This window comes from Condylura cristata, unplaced genomic scaffold (genome assembly GCF_000260355.1).
Source record: "Condylura cristata isolate star-nosed mole 26May11 unplaced genomic scaffold, ConCri1.0 scaffold00017, whole genome shotgun sequence".
In the NCBI taxonomy this organism is placed as follows: Eukaryota; Metazoa; Chordata; class Mammalia; order Eulipotyphla; family Talpidae; genus Condylura; species Condylura cristata.
In genome coordinates, this window is record NW_004567118.1 from 22,529,240 (window position 1) to 22,545,529 (window position 16,290).

The window sequence follows — 16,290 nt, forward strand, 5'->3', positions numbered from 1 at the left end:
ACAGAGATGGTACATAGTACCAAAAACTTATACACAGCCTTTTGCTTCTGTCGATGAAACAGTGTGCCTCTTTACAATCAGGTATTGCAATGGAATAAATTCTCTATTCATTCAAGACTTTCTCAAGGACAGAGGTGATTATATATATTTATATATATATATTTTTTGCAAAGTCTGAGCAAAAGCAGTAACACCTAAGAGAACATTCTTTCCCCTCAAACGGTCATGTGCAGGGAGGAAGCATTCATTGGTACCGCCTAGTCAGAGGAGTGTGCTCGCCAATGAGGCAGCCTGCTGATGGGCTGTGAGGTTCAGAACCAGAAGCCAACTGAGCAGATGTGCAGTAAGAGAATCTCTCTATTGTATTGAAGACAGAAAAAAAAGGAAGAAAAAAGGCCACCAACTGCACGCTTTCTAGCTCTCAGCAAAGAAATGAAAAGCAAATTTGAGTAATTTCCCTCCCTCCAACTCCTGCCTGCCCCGCACCTTCTTAAAAAAATTGTAAAATCTGGGAATGAACATTTTGTTCAAGGTATCACAGGGAAGAACTGGAGTGATCATTATCATTTATTCCTTTCCACATGTCTTCTGAAGGGAAAGTTAAAGTCATTTGGAGCGCAGAATTCCACAGGAGCTCAAATAATGCTCAAAGTAAAGTAGATTCATCTTTTTGTTAGCAGGAGACTGGTTTTAGGTATACTTCATCTCAGGAGCCATTAAAATGTGAAAATTGTGTACTATCACCAGAGGGAAGGACAGTGTCATAAGACTGTTAGTGTCCTTCAACATTAATGCCACTGTGATGGTAGAGTGCCCCAATGAGTCTTCACCCTGTCCCACTGGAAAACAACACTAGCACCTGCTAGCACCACACTGCCACAAGGAGCTGCTGGCCTCTCAGAAGGGCAGACTCACCTGTTTGTTTTAGGAGGCCAAAGCAAAGCATCTCTGGCACCCGCTTTATGATGCTGTTAAGGATGGGTTACCACTACAGAATGTGCATCAAATATCAGCTGGACACTTATCTGCCTCCCACAGTATGTGGTCCCTGTCTGTTCCAGTGGACTAGACTCTCTTGTAAATGGGTTATTGCCATTGGAAAACTATTAATATTCTAGTAATGTAAACAATACCACTTTGTCTCTTTATGACTTTCACGGCGTGGACATAATGTGTAGCAATTGTGTCTACATGTCACTCTGCTTGTGATGGAAGTCTAGGATTGTCTGCTATTCTTTCTTGGGAACAACAGTGATATATCAGTGAAAAGAATTACAGTGCTTTGTTTTCATTGGCTGTGTTGAAGAATCCAACCAAACGAAAAAAGTTCTCTTGTTTTTCAAAAGCAGATTTTCTTTATCTCAGGTCTTGAGTCATAGCTGAAAAAAAAAAGAAAAAAAAAAAAAAAGGAAAATTCCAAAAACAAAAAAAATACCATTACAAATTAAGGAAGAAAGAACCACCACACAGTATATACTACATACCAGCATTTATGAGAACAGAACTCTGACTACAATTGTGTGAGGTAAAATGCTAAAATTAGTATGAGTGATAGGAAGCTTAAAGAGTACAATCAGCTCACTCTAAGTCTGTACAAGACTGGTGCTTAGAACTATTTTTATTTTTCTGTTTGGGATGATATAGAGGGGGGAAAATCTACCTTTTTGATAGTTTAATTCTCCTTCTAGGAGCTTACCTTGTAGCATACTCTTAAGAAAAAGCAGAGATTTACATAGACATTCATTAAAATTTCTCTAACAGGGAAAACCCCACATAACCCAAATGACCATACACAGGAGATTGATTAAATGAAGACAGACAGAGTCACAATATGGAATACCCCAATGCCTTAAGCAAGAAATAAAAAAGGAGCTCTGATCTTCTTCCCAAAGTCAAGTTCTTGAGGCTGAATCCCCCTTTACTCAGAGTGCTGAACCTGAAACAATTCAGTAATGCTGTCAGGTAATTCAGACTAAATGGGTAAGTCTATTTTATAGGCAAATGTAGAACAGGAGGTTTGGTGTGTAGAGGTAGCAACATAAACTAAAGGAATTTCTTTACGCATAGAGGACTTTTAACATTCATAAAATCACGTATTGAGAACTAGAGGAGATCATAAGCTTTTCTTGTCCAATTTCTCTAGTGATGAGAAAATAAGGGACTGGCGATGGTAACTAACTTGCAAGGGTCACATATATTGACTAAAAATGGACTAAACTAGTTCTGCTATTCTAGTGCTTTTCCCATAGCAGTAAGCTATTGATCCCAAAAGGACAGATAAACATCCTGGCCAGACAAAGAGAAAGCCTAGAAAGCATAAAAACAAAATATATCTATTGATATAAGGAAATCATAATGAAAATGAAAAATATATGGTGACAAAACCTGGACATAAAACTCAAATGACTATCTGTAATTTTAAGCATCTGCTTTCCAAAATGGTTTCCTAAAAACATTTTCATATTGTCAAACATTTTTCATCATCAACATGATAATGGGGAATCACAAAAATAAGTACCTTGCACTTCTTTATACACCTTTATTTTGTTCCTTGCTATTTTAGGTTTGACTGAGCCGGTGAAGATAAATATAGATGCAAATTGTCACCCTTCCCATAGAAAAGAGGATAGAGTCGGCAAAAGTGAACAGAGCTTTGGTATGAATCAGCTCACTGAAAATTTCAAAAGTAAACCAAGGTCTGGTAGTGACATTTCTTAAGAGTAAGAAAGTGGCCAGAAAATTGCAGGGAAAGGGTGATGCTAGACCTAAATCTAAATCTAAGCCCTCCAGACTATGCAACAATAAAGAATGTCACCTGAACTTATTTTGATTCCTAATTTTTACTTAATGTTAATGATAGAGAACAGTTTAATGCCTTCACAAAGAAGGCACCTTATTAAATCTTGTGAATCAATTCAAGCTGGAGATGGTTAAAGAGAAGGGAATGTTTGCCTTGATGAAAAGATGGGGTGAGGGTACATGTAACTAAATGGCTATCTTAAATTTTCTAAAGATTATTTTTGTGGCTCTTGTGGGAAAAAGAAAGCAGCGCTGGTGAAGCAACAGAAAAACAGTATTAGCTTGTGGCAAGTCAGAATTTTACTAACAACTACAGCTGGGAAAAATGTGAAAAAAATTTCCTAAGCTGGAAGCAAATGGATGAGTGATAAATGACTTAGCATACCATACCCAGGAACACTCAGTTTGAAGACTAACATGGAAGAAGCTGATTATTAAATGATACAATGCAGAAACACTCAAAAGGCTGGAAACTGGTGGCACACGAACTCTAGTAATGAGAATAGGGATAGGTGTAAACATGAGGGCCTCTTTAAGATTATTTTAGAAGCAGTTAAATCTACAGTTATTTTTCCGCATTCCTGATCAATTAAGTGACAGCCTCTGCCTGAAAACCAACCCCATCAGCAAAATTTGAGATTTCTTCACTGGGCAGAGTAAGACAAAAGCATCTCTGGGCTAAAATCCACTAGGCATGACCAAGATCAAAGATAATGTCCTGAAAAGAGAGATTAATTAATGAGAGATAAATATAATGAATACTGAGACTAATTTTTCCCAATGTGTCTCTTGAACACAGGAAGCCTGGCCTTAATCCTCCTTGCAGAAGACTAGTAAACTTTTCTCTGGGGAATCATAGCAGTGCAAGAAAGAACTCAAAAATAAAATCTGCTAGCAGAGTCCCCCAAGAAATAACTGGCTAGTATATGTTTAATTTTGCAAGAAACTGCTAATTGTTTCTCAAAGTGTCCACAGCATTTTTGTTTTGCCACTAGCAGTGTATTCAGAGGTCAAATTACTATACATTTTTGCTAACACATGGTGCTATCAAGTCTTTTTGATTTTGGCCATTATATTGCATAATAGGAGTGTATCATTATGACTTTAATTTGTGTTTCCCTAATGACTAATGATGTCCAGAATCATTTATGATGGACATATTTTGTATTGTTCAGATCTGATTACTTGCTACATAACTAAATAATTAATGGGTCTTCTGCAAAGACAACCACCCCTTAATCCTTCGTCCTTCAAATGTCTTCTTTTTCACAGGCTAGGTGCACCAGCATGTCTTCTTCATATTTAGAGGAAGCATTCAGCCTTTCCTCATTAAATATGACTTCAGCTGTTGGTTTTATTAAGTTCAGGGAATTCTGTTTCTAGTTTCCTGAGATTTGTCATCAGGGATTGTGAATTCTATCAGTTTTTTCTGCAATCACATGCGTTTCCCTTTTGGTGAATTACAGCAACTGATTTTCAAGTACTTAAAGCAACCTTACTTTCCTGAGATGACATGCACTAGCCATGATGCAGTATCCTTTTTATATATTTTGTTAAGGATTTTGCATATGTAGTTACAAGGGGCAGTAATTTGCAGCATCCCACTGTGTATATATACATAGCCTTTCTTCATAATCTGCTCATCTGTTGTTGAGCACTGAGAATGTCACAAGACCCAGTTATTATAAATAATGCTGCAATGAACAATTTCAAAGAATGTTTTTGCATTCATTGAGTAGATAGCTACGAGTGGAATTGCTGGATCAATCAACATGGTGGATCAATTTCTAATAGTTTGAGAAATCTCCACCTATTTTCTACAGGGGCTAGACCAGTCTATTTTCCCACAAATAGTGTATGATGGTTCTTTTTCCTTTACACACTTGCCACAGATACCTGTTGTTTCTAATCTTTTTAATGTGGGTCATTCTCACTGGTGTGAGAAAGTAGCTCACTGGGAGTTTGATTTACATTGTCCTAATAAGAGATGATAAACATTATTTCATATGCCAATTGGCTCTCTGTGTGTCTTCTTTGAACAGATATCTATTTAGTTCTTCTGTTCATTTTTGAGTGGGTTGTTTTGTGCTGTAAGAGTTCTTTGTAGATCTTGCATTAGTTTCTTGTCAGATGTATGATATGCAACTATTCTTTCCCATTTGGGTAAGGTGTCTGCTGTATTTATTTATTTATTTATTTATTTAAAGATTTATTTATTTATTTATTCGTACAGAACTGGGGTACAGGCCAGAGATGCGGAGGGTGAGAGGATTCACCAGAGACAGAGCGGGGAGCAGAACAGGCAGATGGACGAAGTACACTGCTGAGGGGAGCAGCGGGCGGGTCAGGAGAGGTCTGCCTCGCCAAGTGGTCGCCTCCGGGGCAGGCGGGGATCGAACTCTTGCGGAAGTGGCTTTAGTTTCTTAGTGCAGTGCTTTAACCCGCTGCGCCACCAGGGAGGGCCTGCTGTATTTATTTTTAAGCCCTGTTATGAGATGCATATACATGTAGGATTCTTTATTTTTTTTAAAAGATTTATTTATTTATGCTTACAGAACTGGGGTACAGGCCAGAGGTGTGGTGGGTGAGAAGATTCACCAGAGACAGAGTGGAGAGCAGAACAGGCAGATGTAGTGAAATACACTGCAGTGGAAGCAGTGGGTGGGCCAGGAGAAGTCTGCCACACTATGTGGGTCAGCTCTCTGGCGGGGGATTGAACTGGTGCTGCAGTGGCTTCGGAGAGTTTCATAATGTGGCGCCTTAACCCGTTGCACCACCAGGGAGAGCACCATATAGGATTCTTAAATGTCTTCTTAATGAAGTTATTTTTTTTTTTTCACATGCAATGTCCTTTGTACTTGGTAATATGTCTTGTTTTAAAATTACACTGTAGTAATATAGCCATTGTGGCTTACTATCGATAGTGTGCCGCTTATCTTTTTCCATCATTTTGCTTTCAACTTGTGTCTTTATAGCTGGTTTCTTATAAACACCCTACCAATAGACTGTATTACCCAATGTGACAATTTGTTTAAACTCTTTAGATCATTTACATGTAGCATAATTATTAATACAATTGGCCTTAAATATACCATCCTGCTATGTGTCTTCTATTTAACCCATTGAGTCTTTCTTCCTTCCCCCTCTTTTTCTTGTGTTCTTTTGGTTTCATTATTTTTTAGAGTTTGGTTTCTATAGACAATGTTTTCTTCTGATTACATATGAAGATTTTCCTGCTTCCTTGAATGCCTGGCAATTTCAAACTGGATGTCAGACATTGTACTTTCACACTGCTGAGCAATGAATTTTGCTGTATTTCTTTAAAGAGGGTTGGTCTTTGTTTTGGTATGTTGCAGAGTAGTTTGATCCGTTCCAAACTTGCTTTTAAGCTTCTTTGAGGTGCTTTACCTTAGGGTTAATATAGCTCCAGTAATAAGGCATAAGGTTTAAAGACACTACTACCCAATGCCTTGTGTATTAGCAGGTCTGTCCTTATTGGTCCGTAGGAATGTTTGGTCTAATAATTCTAGTAGTTCTTTCCCTGGCCATGAGAATTTTCACCACACATATCTACAGAGCAGTTCTCTCTTATGCAGACTGGAAGAGGCCTTGCTAAATATTACTAGGCTATAGAATCCTGTTTATAACTTCTACCACTTTAGGCTCTCCTATGCTTTGATTGTGACTCCTCAGTTCAGGAAGACTACTATACTGTGTTAGGTTTTTCCCCTACTTGCACTATGGAAAATACTCCGCACAATTAGTTAAAGATCACTTCAAAGTTACCCTTCTTTGAAGGAACACAATCTTTTGTGATCATCCTAATCTGCTGTCAAGTATCTAGAAATAGTTGTCTCATTTAGTCTGTCAATTTCCTACATGTTTATAAGTAATTCCCACAGCAATTAATCCTTCAAAAACAAAAACAAATGGTGTCTTTTTAAAAAAAAATTTTTTTTTAAAATCTCATTCTTTTCAGTTTACATGAGTGAATCAGAATGCAAGTCATCCCTACCTTTGTAGACTTCTCTAATGGCTGGTCATATTGTGCCTGTTGCATTACATCACTGACTATCATTTTAGCAATCTTCCAAGCTAGCTCTTCTTGTGCCTAAAAAGTAATAATAAAAGATGTTGGGTTATTCATAGGAGAATCAAGGAATTCCTTGTCAGTGTTCTAAGCATAACTGGATCATGCATATTATTTCTATTTATTTGTCTACAAAGTACAGTTCTGTGTATGAAAGAACCTCAGGCACCCTCTGGTTATTACACTATCTTCCAAAGTCAGCTACGGGGCACCCAACATCAAGACTATTTTTATGTTAGATGGTCAAAACATTTTTCTTTTACCACTCCTTCCTCTCAATGTACTCAACTATTCAAAAAGCAAGCCTTCATTTCTAAAAGTAAAACTGACAGTATGGAAGGAAACATCTGAATATTTGTTTCTACACTGAGTGATGCCTGCAGGTTAATGCAAACTTGAATGTATGGTTGTCTTTTAGTGGGCAAAGTATCTAAACTTAAGACAGGTCCACTTCTTCCACCAGGCAATCAAGAGATGCTAAGAAGAGCCTGCCCTTCCTTGTTACAGCCTGGATAAACAAGCAGTGATGTGCCATGTGGCTAAACATGGGAACTAAAGGATATCTGAGTTTGTTACTCATAAAACAGAAGTTTCTTTACACTAAAAAGCAAAATTTACCTCATCAGTATTTCCTTGTACCCATTTTTTCATAGCTTGTGAGAACATGGATCCTAGAAAACAAATTTAAAAAATGTTACAAGTTTCATGTATAACATTACATTTTAAATTACTCTTACTTAACAGTTACTTCCAGACATGGATATTCTTAATTTTTTGACACAGTGCACCAAAAACATTAAGGAATAGTACCATTAATAAAAACTAATTATCTTTGTAACAAAGTATTTAACTTGCATATAAGGAGTAAGATATGGTGTTCATTTCATAACATAAACAGTTCAAATCTTAAAAGATGCTTCACTATAGTCAATGACTAACATGAGTACAAAGTATAGAAACAACACCACAAACCTTTTGATTTCTTTACATCAGGTTCAGGCTCAGATTCTCGGATGAACTGCCCCAGATCACTGACTCTTCCAAATGTCATCTTCCTAAGTAAGTGTGAAAAGAGTAAGATAATTTCTAACAATCCATTTTAAGTTAAGAAGAAAATAAATTTTGAAATAATGGTTATTCTCACAGCTAAGTAGGTCTTAAGAAAATCAGCTTTTAAGCATCTCATCAAAGTTTAGAAAGATAGGAATATATAATTAACTCATGTTATTAAAATTTGTGTTTATTTTAAACAGAACCGTCCTCCACAGAAAGCAAGATTCTCAATTCAATGCCATTCCACTCAAAATCCAAAAGTATATGAAATGAGTAAAAATTCATAGCAAAACGCAAAAAAAGCTCCCTTTTTCTACAAAACAAAAAGGTAGCTCTTGCTGTCACAATCATCAAAATGTAATGTAAAGCTGTAGTTAATATAAAGTAAGAACACAGTGAAAGATCTTATTTTGAACAGATGTTAGGTAAATTGATTAGGTCTATTAAAATTTTAAATTAGCTACTTACTACAAGGAATTCTTTGCTATACTACATAATTGAGGAAAACTGCAAATAACTTAAATACTCATCAATACCAAAATAGCCTAAATAGTGGGACAATATACTATAGAATATTTGCCACAATTATAATTATTACACCTGGAAAACTACATAGCATAGTTAAAATGAGGTAAATCTGTATAAAGTAATATAGAAAAATCTCCCAAACTAACAATGAATGAAAGCACAAGATACAGAGTAGAGTTTAATATCAGTTACATAAAAATAAGGAAAAGTATATACCATAATAATGAACATTAAGGGAAGAAAATAAGGATTATGTGTAACCAAAGGGAACATAGGCCTATCTGTAAATCTAATGCTCATAAATTATTTCATTGCAGGCAAAATGGATTTTATTTTAGAGATATTCTTTCTATTAAGTCATTGTTTCATATGTGGGTACCAATACACCAACATATATAAATTTGTTTGCCTTGAGAAAAATTTCAGGAAGATACTAAACATAAAACTAAAATAAACACTACAAATTATCTTTAAAGATGGAAATATTATTTCTCTCTTTCTCAATCTTTTTTTTTTTTAAATTTTATTTATTATTTATTCGTACAGAACTGGGGTACAGGCCAGAAATGCAGAGGGTGAGAGGAGTCACCAGAGACAGAGCGGGGAGCAGAACAGGCAGATCTACGAAGTACACTGCTGAGGGGAGCAGCGGGTGGGTCAGGAGAGGTCTGCCTCGCCATGTGGTCGCCTCCGGGGCAGGCGGGAATCAAACTCATAAGGAAGTGGCTTTAGTTTCTTAGTGCTGCGCACCAGGGAGGGCCTCAATCTTTTTTTTTTTTTATTCATGCATACAAGAGCTGGCGATAGAGGTCAGAGGTGTGTGGGGGTGGTGGTGTGAGAAGATTCAGCAGAGACAATGGGGAGCAGAACAGGCAGATGTACTAAATACACTGACGGGAGCAGCAGATGGGTGGGTCAAGAGAGGTCCTGATGCCATATGGGTCACCTCCCTGGCCAGGGATGGAATTTTTGGTGCACTGGCTATAACTAGCTTCATAGTGCTACTTTAACCCCTTGTGCCACCAGGGAGAGTCCTCTCTCAACCTTTAATAATTATTTTCTTAAATATATTTTACATAGACACAAAAACTACCAAAGGAAACACCATGCAATGATAAGACTTTCTGAAGGAAGGTCTTAAATAAATGACCCCGTCATTCCTTAATAAATATCATCACTGGGAATTAACTAATTTAGATTCATTGTCCATCATTTCCTTAAAGAAAAAATAAAGATGACTACAATGCTGACACAGATCAACTGTACTTTCCAAAGACAATGTGGTCTTTATTTACAAAGAGTACTTTCCAGATCCTTGCTTCTCAAGGATCCTGCTACTTTCTGATAAAAGCAATTAGTTATGTTGAAAGCCCCTTTCTGTGGTACTGTGTGACTGGGGGCAGGAGTAGCATAGGATAATCAAGTCCCTGTGTAGGCTTATGTGCTAATCAAGTCATATTTAGGGAAGAGAAAGTGATTTTTATTATTTGATCTGACAAAGTATAGTAACTGGCATATATTATGTATTACTGTCTTACAGGCTAAAATAAATCAGGTGAATGCTTAAATACAAAGGAATAATTTTATTCCATTTCCAAGTGCTAGTTATATAGTCCATAATAAATAAATAAATGATGTTGGTGTCTTCTTATTTATACTTTTAAGACATTTTGGAAAAACAATAAAAAACAAAACAAACATTTTAAAATAGCATGAATCAAATGAAAAGGGCAAAAAAATAGCCTAAAACACACTGTACAAACATGATATTCCTCAATCTCAAATATGGTAGTGGAATAATATTTATGAGGGTTTGCTAAATCTTAAGCATGTTTTAAACACTTTTCATGTTTTATCTTATTTAATCTACTCAACAACCCAATGAAGTAGTAATAGTATTCTCATTTTATAGGTGAAAAAAATGAGACACAAAGAGATTAAGTAGTTTGTCAGTAAGTGGCTAAGTCAAAATTAACACTCAGGAAGTCACTCCCAAGCTTCCATACACTACAGCATACTCCATGCAAAAGTACTGAGTATTTACTAATAGATTATAGTTTTAAATCAAAGATAGAAAAGTTAGTAGAGCTGTAAACATTCTACACATGAGCCAAGCTTACCCTGCATATGTCCGTTGATACAAAGATTCTGGATCCAGACTAGCAGCATCCACAATTATAGCTTCATCAAAATTTTTCAGAATTTTAACACTGGCTTTTTTTACACTGGACTACAAAAGAAATTATAAAATTAGTAGTTAAACTGTTTAAAAATCATATCAGCTTGGAATATGACAGATTTGTATAAAGTCTTCATTGTTTAAAATACATATAATTTTCACTGATTCATTATTATTGAGATGCTTAACAGCAATGATTTAACCTCAAAATACAAAAGTAAAATGTCATATCAAGCTATACATACAGAAGGAAAGCATAATATTAAAATGTCTGATGGGTGTATTTTCCTGCCAAATCTTTTTGTTTTCTCAATGATTTAAGTGTATAAAACTCCCATCTACCAAGCATATGTAATTAGGCTAGTAATTATAGGATACCACGAATGTTTCTGATTCTCAGTGAGGCCATGCTACAAAAGTATAGCAAAAGGAAACTTACTACAACAATCAGTTAGATAAGGATAGCAAGTTCCTATATAGAAACTTAAAAGACACAGAACACTTAATTGTGGAAGGGAAAAAGGGGTCCCTTTACGTGCTGAGAAGTGAACATAATTAAGAAGAAAAAAGCACCAGAATATAAAGATCATACTAGCAAGGCAATCTAGCAACATTTATCCCAGGAAATCAAAGGTGGTTTAACATATGGCAATTTGCTATGTATACCTTATCAACAGAGTAAAACCCCAAATCTAGTCATCTCAATTGATACAAAAAGAGCATGTGACAAAATGAAACAATTTTTCAAAAAAGAAAAAGGAGCAATAAGGAACTTCCTCAACTTGATAAAGAACAATTATGAAAAATACACATTTAAAGTCATACTAAATAATGAAAAAAGTTTTCCCTATGAGATTGAGCACAAGACACTTTCATCATTTCTATTCAACACTGTATTAGAAGTCCTCAAAGTAATAAAGTGAGGGGAAAAAATATTTAAAGTAGACAAGAAGAAAATTATTTTCTAATTATAGTAACAATTTTACATACAGTAAATCCTAAAGTATCCAAAGACCTAACAAATTTGTTAAGGCGAAGATACAAGATCAATATACAAACAACAGTTATATTTTATGCATTATCAATGAACTGGAAAATAAAATTAATAAAACAACTCTATTTATAAAAGTATCTAGAATAAAATACTTAGGAATACACTGACCCAAGGAAGTAAGTATACACTTTTTAAAAACAGAAACTAGAAAAGACCACTGGAAGAAATTAAAGGCAGGCTAAAAAAATGAAAAGCATATTGGGAATGTACAATGTGCATGTCTATGACAAATGGAAAGTATATATGAAAATACTATGTTCACGAGCTGGACAACTTATCAATATTATTGTTAAGATGACAAAACTCCTGAAAGCAATCTATAAATTAAATGTAATTCTGATGGAAATGCAAGAGCTGATCTTAAAATTCATAAGGAATTGCAAGAAGCCCAGAATAGCCAAAACAATCTTGCAAATGACAGTCAGATGATTTCAACTTATTATACAGCTATAGTGTCCAAAACAATGTACTACTAGCATAAGAAAAGATTACATATACACTGATGGAGTAGAACTGAGAGTCCCATATAGCTATGATCAGATAACTTCAGTAAGGGTACTAAGACCACTTCGTGATGTAAGAATAATTTTTTCAATAAAAAGTTTTGGGGCCCTCCCTGGTGGCACAGCAGGTTAAAGCACAGCACAAAGAAGCTTAAGCCACTTCCACATGAGTTCGATCCCCGCCTGCCCCGGAGGAGACCACATGGCGAGGCAGACCTCCCCTGACCCACCCGCTGTTCCCCTCAGCAGTGTACTTCGTCAATCTGCCTGTTCTGTACCCCACTCTATCTCTGGTGAATCCTCTCACCCTCCACATCTCTGGCCTGTACCCCAGTTCTGTATGAATAAATAAATAAATCTTTAAAAAAAAAAGATTTTGGAAAAATAACTACATGCAAAGAGTAAAGGTGGACCCCAACTCACATAATATTTAAAACTAACTCAAGATGGATTAAAGGCTTATTACTCTTAGAAGAAAACAGGTGAGCATGGGGAAAGCTGCTAGTGGGCAAGTGTGAGTGTTGTTAAGAAAATAATCTGAAACCAGAGAATGGCAATGGTTGCACAACACTAAATGTTACTGAGCTTTGCACTTTACTTAAAGTTGTTAAGTTTATGTTAAATCAACTTTATTTACTTTGATAAAAAAATCAGTTGTATTTTCATACATTTGTAATAAACAATTTGAATATGAAAATAAGGAAACAATTCCATTTATAAGAGTATCAAAAATAAAATATTTAGAAAGGTATCAATGTAAAACATATTTGGAAATTGCAAAATGGCAAAGGAAATGAAAGATTTGAATAAATGGAAAGATAATCCAGTTTATGGATCAGAGATTTAATCCTGTGAAGATGGCAATACTCCCCAAATTAATCTATGGAGTCAACACAACCCGCATCAGAATCTAGTTGGCTTCTTCATGGGACTGACAAGTTTATTTTAAAATTCATATGTAAATTCAAGGAATCTCAAAAGTCAAAACCATTCTGAAAACAACTAAGTTGGGAGCACTTCCATTTACTGATTCTGAAACTTATCCAAAGCAGCAATAATCAATACAGAGTTATCACTCGACAAAGCAATTTTAGTAAGTATAAACAGGAGAAGCAAAACAAAAACATATCCACACAAAAAGCTGTACAGAAACGAGCCCTCCCTGGTGGCGCAACTGGTTAAAGCACAGCACTATGAAGCTATCAGCAGCCAGTGCTGCTGGAGTTTGATCCTGGCCAGGGAGCTGATCCACATGGTGCAGAAGACCTCTCCTGACCCACCCGCTGCTCGCCTCAGCAGTGTAGTTCAGTACATCTGCCTGTTCTGCTCCCCACTCTCTCTCCAGTGAATCTTCTCACCCTCTGCACCTATAGTCTACATCCCAGTTCTGTATGCATAAATAAATTTTTTAAAAAGTCATACAATAGCAATTAATGCTATATGTCTATCCAGAATGTTCGGCCTAAAAAGGATACAAGTTCTGACACACACTTAAAATGGATAAACCTGGACAACATTATGCTAGGTAAAAGAAGCTAGCCACCAAAGACCACAAATAAGGTTCCAGTTATATGAAATGTCAAATAGTCAAATCTAAAGTGGTAGAAAACATATTAGCAGTAGCCTAGGACTGGAGAAATGGAGGATTTGAAATGTGATGGTTAAAGGATATAGGGTATCTTTTTTGGGTGAAAAAATATGCTAAAATTGACATTGGTGCAATTAAACAACTGAAAATATACTAAAAAAGAGTGACTTGTGAATTGCAAATGAATGAAGTACATGGTATGTAAATTATAGCTCAATGCAAAAAAAGAAAAAGGATAAACAATCTTTTATAGTATGAATTTACTTATAAAATAAGTACAGGTAATGCTAATCCACGCATCCAAAGTCAAGATAATGACTACCCTGTGGGAAGGAGGGAAGTGACTAGAATGGGAAACAAAGACTGCTTGTTATACTGGTAAGTGTTCTGTTTCTTGATTTGAATGCGGTTACATGGATTAGGTCTGTAATTGATAATTCCTCAAGCTGCATATAGTTATAATATGTAAAATTTTCTGTGTATATATAGATATATAAAATGTTATACTACAACCAGAAATGCAAAAATAGATTTGAAGATTAATACCTAAACCTTTTAAGACATTCCAGGCTGTATCAAAACACAAAATGGCAACCACATTCAGCAGGTATGTAAACCAAATAGTAAGAAAAGATACTGTGGTGAGTCTTTCTGATGGAATTAAAATTTACCTAAGTTGTAGTCTCAAAAGTGACCAAAAAGTTATATGCTGTATTATTAAACTTACAGTGAAGAACATAAGATAGTTCTAATTCTACCATTTTTAAAATTAAATGCATTTATTTTTTTATATCATTATTAATTTTTAGATAGTATCTGATTTCTCCCCTCAGTTCTCCCACTAGCACAGCACCCATGATCCATCACCATAGTTCCTTGTGCTCTTCCCTTCCCTGTTTTTAACTCTTCCCTCTCTCTCCCCTGTTGTATGCCTCACATCTACAGGCAGCTTGCAAATTTTTTTCAACTTTGTTCAATTTCTCTATATTACACTTATAAGTGAAACCATCTAATATCTATCTTTTTCCTTTTGAGTTATTTCACTGGGCTCTACCATTTCTAAGACATTAGACTTACAAACAAGGTCTGTGATTAGAATTTAAAGGAAAGTAACTGTACATTTCTCTTCCTAATGTAGACGCAAAACCAGTCAATACCTGAGAAGCTGAGCTCTCAGAACCACCTGGGTGAGAGTCATCAGAAGGGCCAACAGCGCCAAGAGCAGTCAGTGGAACACTCCCTCCCAGAAATTCATCTCCTCGAACAGAATGTATAAGATCATTTAAATATTTATAATAAAGATTGCTGGACAAAAAGCCAGGTAAAAAGACCTGAAAGAGAGGACAAGCATTATTTTAAAACTGAAATCAAACACTGTATTTTTGTTATAAATATTCAAGCCTTTTACTTTTTACTTTTGAGCCAACTCCTGAAATTACCAGAACTGTGATTACTGAAGAAAACATTATGCATGTTTAATCTTATATATAAATGGCTAATTTATCCTTCAGAAGGATGTTGTCAATTTGTGTCACTAGCAATTTATCAAGGTTATCTAATTTGACACAGATTTTAATCATGAAAAATGATTATCCTGGACAAAAGCTGACACATTAGTGAGTTTACTACTATTTTTTAAATGATTTGATTTTCATCTGTGGAGTTTTGCAAGTAAAAATTATGAACAATGCTGATAAAGTTTCCATGTTTGTGATTTCCCGTTGCCAACTTTTTCTTAGCACAATTATAAATATTTGTCTATGTTTAGTACATGTCATCTTCATAGACAGAATTCCAGGAAAACAGACATAATGTTTCTCTGAATATGTACACATATGCAAGAGCAAAAATGTAGTAACCTCCACCTAATAAATAATTTTCAAAAAACACGGTTTCTTCTCTTTGCCAAATAAACACCAATACCTACCACTAAAAGATTTTAATCATGAAAAATGATTATCCTGGACAAAAGCTGACACATTAGTCATTTTACTACTGTTTTTAAATTATTTGATTTTTGTATGTAACTTCATATTCCTGGGATTGTTTTTATATATAGTAATATGTAATAATTCTTCTTTTTCTTTCTTTTCTTATTCCTTTACAAAAAATACTTGTGTTATGTATAAGATTGTTAATCCTTTTCTACTGGATGCACATTACAGGGATATTGGCTGACTGGGTATTGTGCAATTCCTAGTAAAATCTGCTCCCATTCAGTAAAAGACCAAGTCATTCACAAGTTCCAATACTTTATAAACCACCCTGCAAATGATTACCATACACAAAGCTAGTGCTCCAATCCAGCTGAAAGATATTGGTGAACAATATTGGGCTCACTCCTAATGTAACTCTGGCCAATACAGCTATTTAATTATTTTAAAAGTAACAGCAGTTAACATTTGGAGATACTAATACATGCTGAAGACTATGTTAATAAGCACTTCATATGCTTACCTAAATTTTATCCTCGAAATAGTTTTTGAGGTTAAGTAT

At 35.3% G+C, this 16,290-nt stretch overlaps 1 protein-coding gene across 1 annotated transcript in view; it reads right to left on the bottom strand.

The window, feature by feature from the left end:
• Nucleotides 1–574: 574 nt before the first annotated feature.
• The window catches only part of AKAP10 (A kinase (PRKA) anchor protein 10), a 48,113-nt gene continuing 32,397 nt past the window's right edge, over nucleotides 575–16,290 (bottom strand). The window contains exons 10-15 of the mRNA XM_004684567.2: nucleotides 14,952–15,125; nucleotides 10,591–10,700; nucleotides 7,862–7,944; nucleotides 7,508–7,560; nucleotides 6,815–6,910; nucleotides 575–1,379 (exon numbers count right to left, since the gene is read on the bottom strand). Of these exons, the coding sequence (XP_004684624.1) occupies nucleotides 1,374–1,379; nucleotides 6,815–6,910; nucleotides 7,508–7,560; nucleotides 7,862–7,944; nucleotides 10,591–10,700; nucleotides 14,952–15,125 (522 nt within the window). The 3' untranslated portion in view covers nucleotides 575–1,373. The remainder of the gene's footprint in view (nucleotides 1,380–6,814; nucleotides 6,911–7,507; nucleotides 7,561–7,861; nucleotides 7,945–10,590; nucleotides 10,701–14,951; nucleotides 15,126–16,290) is intronic.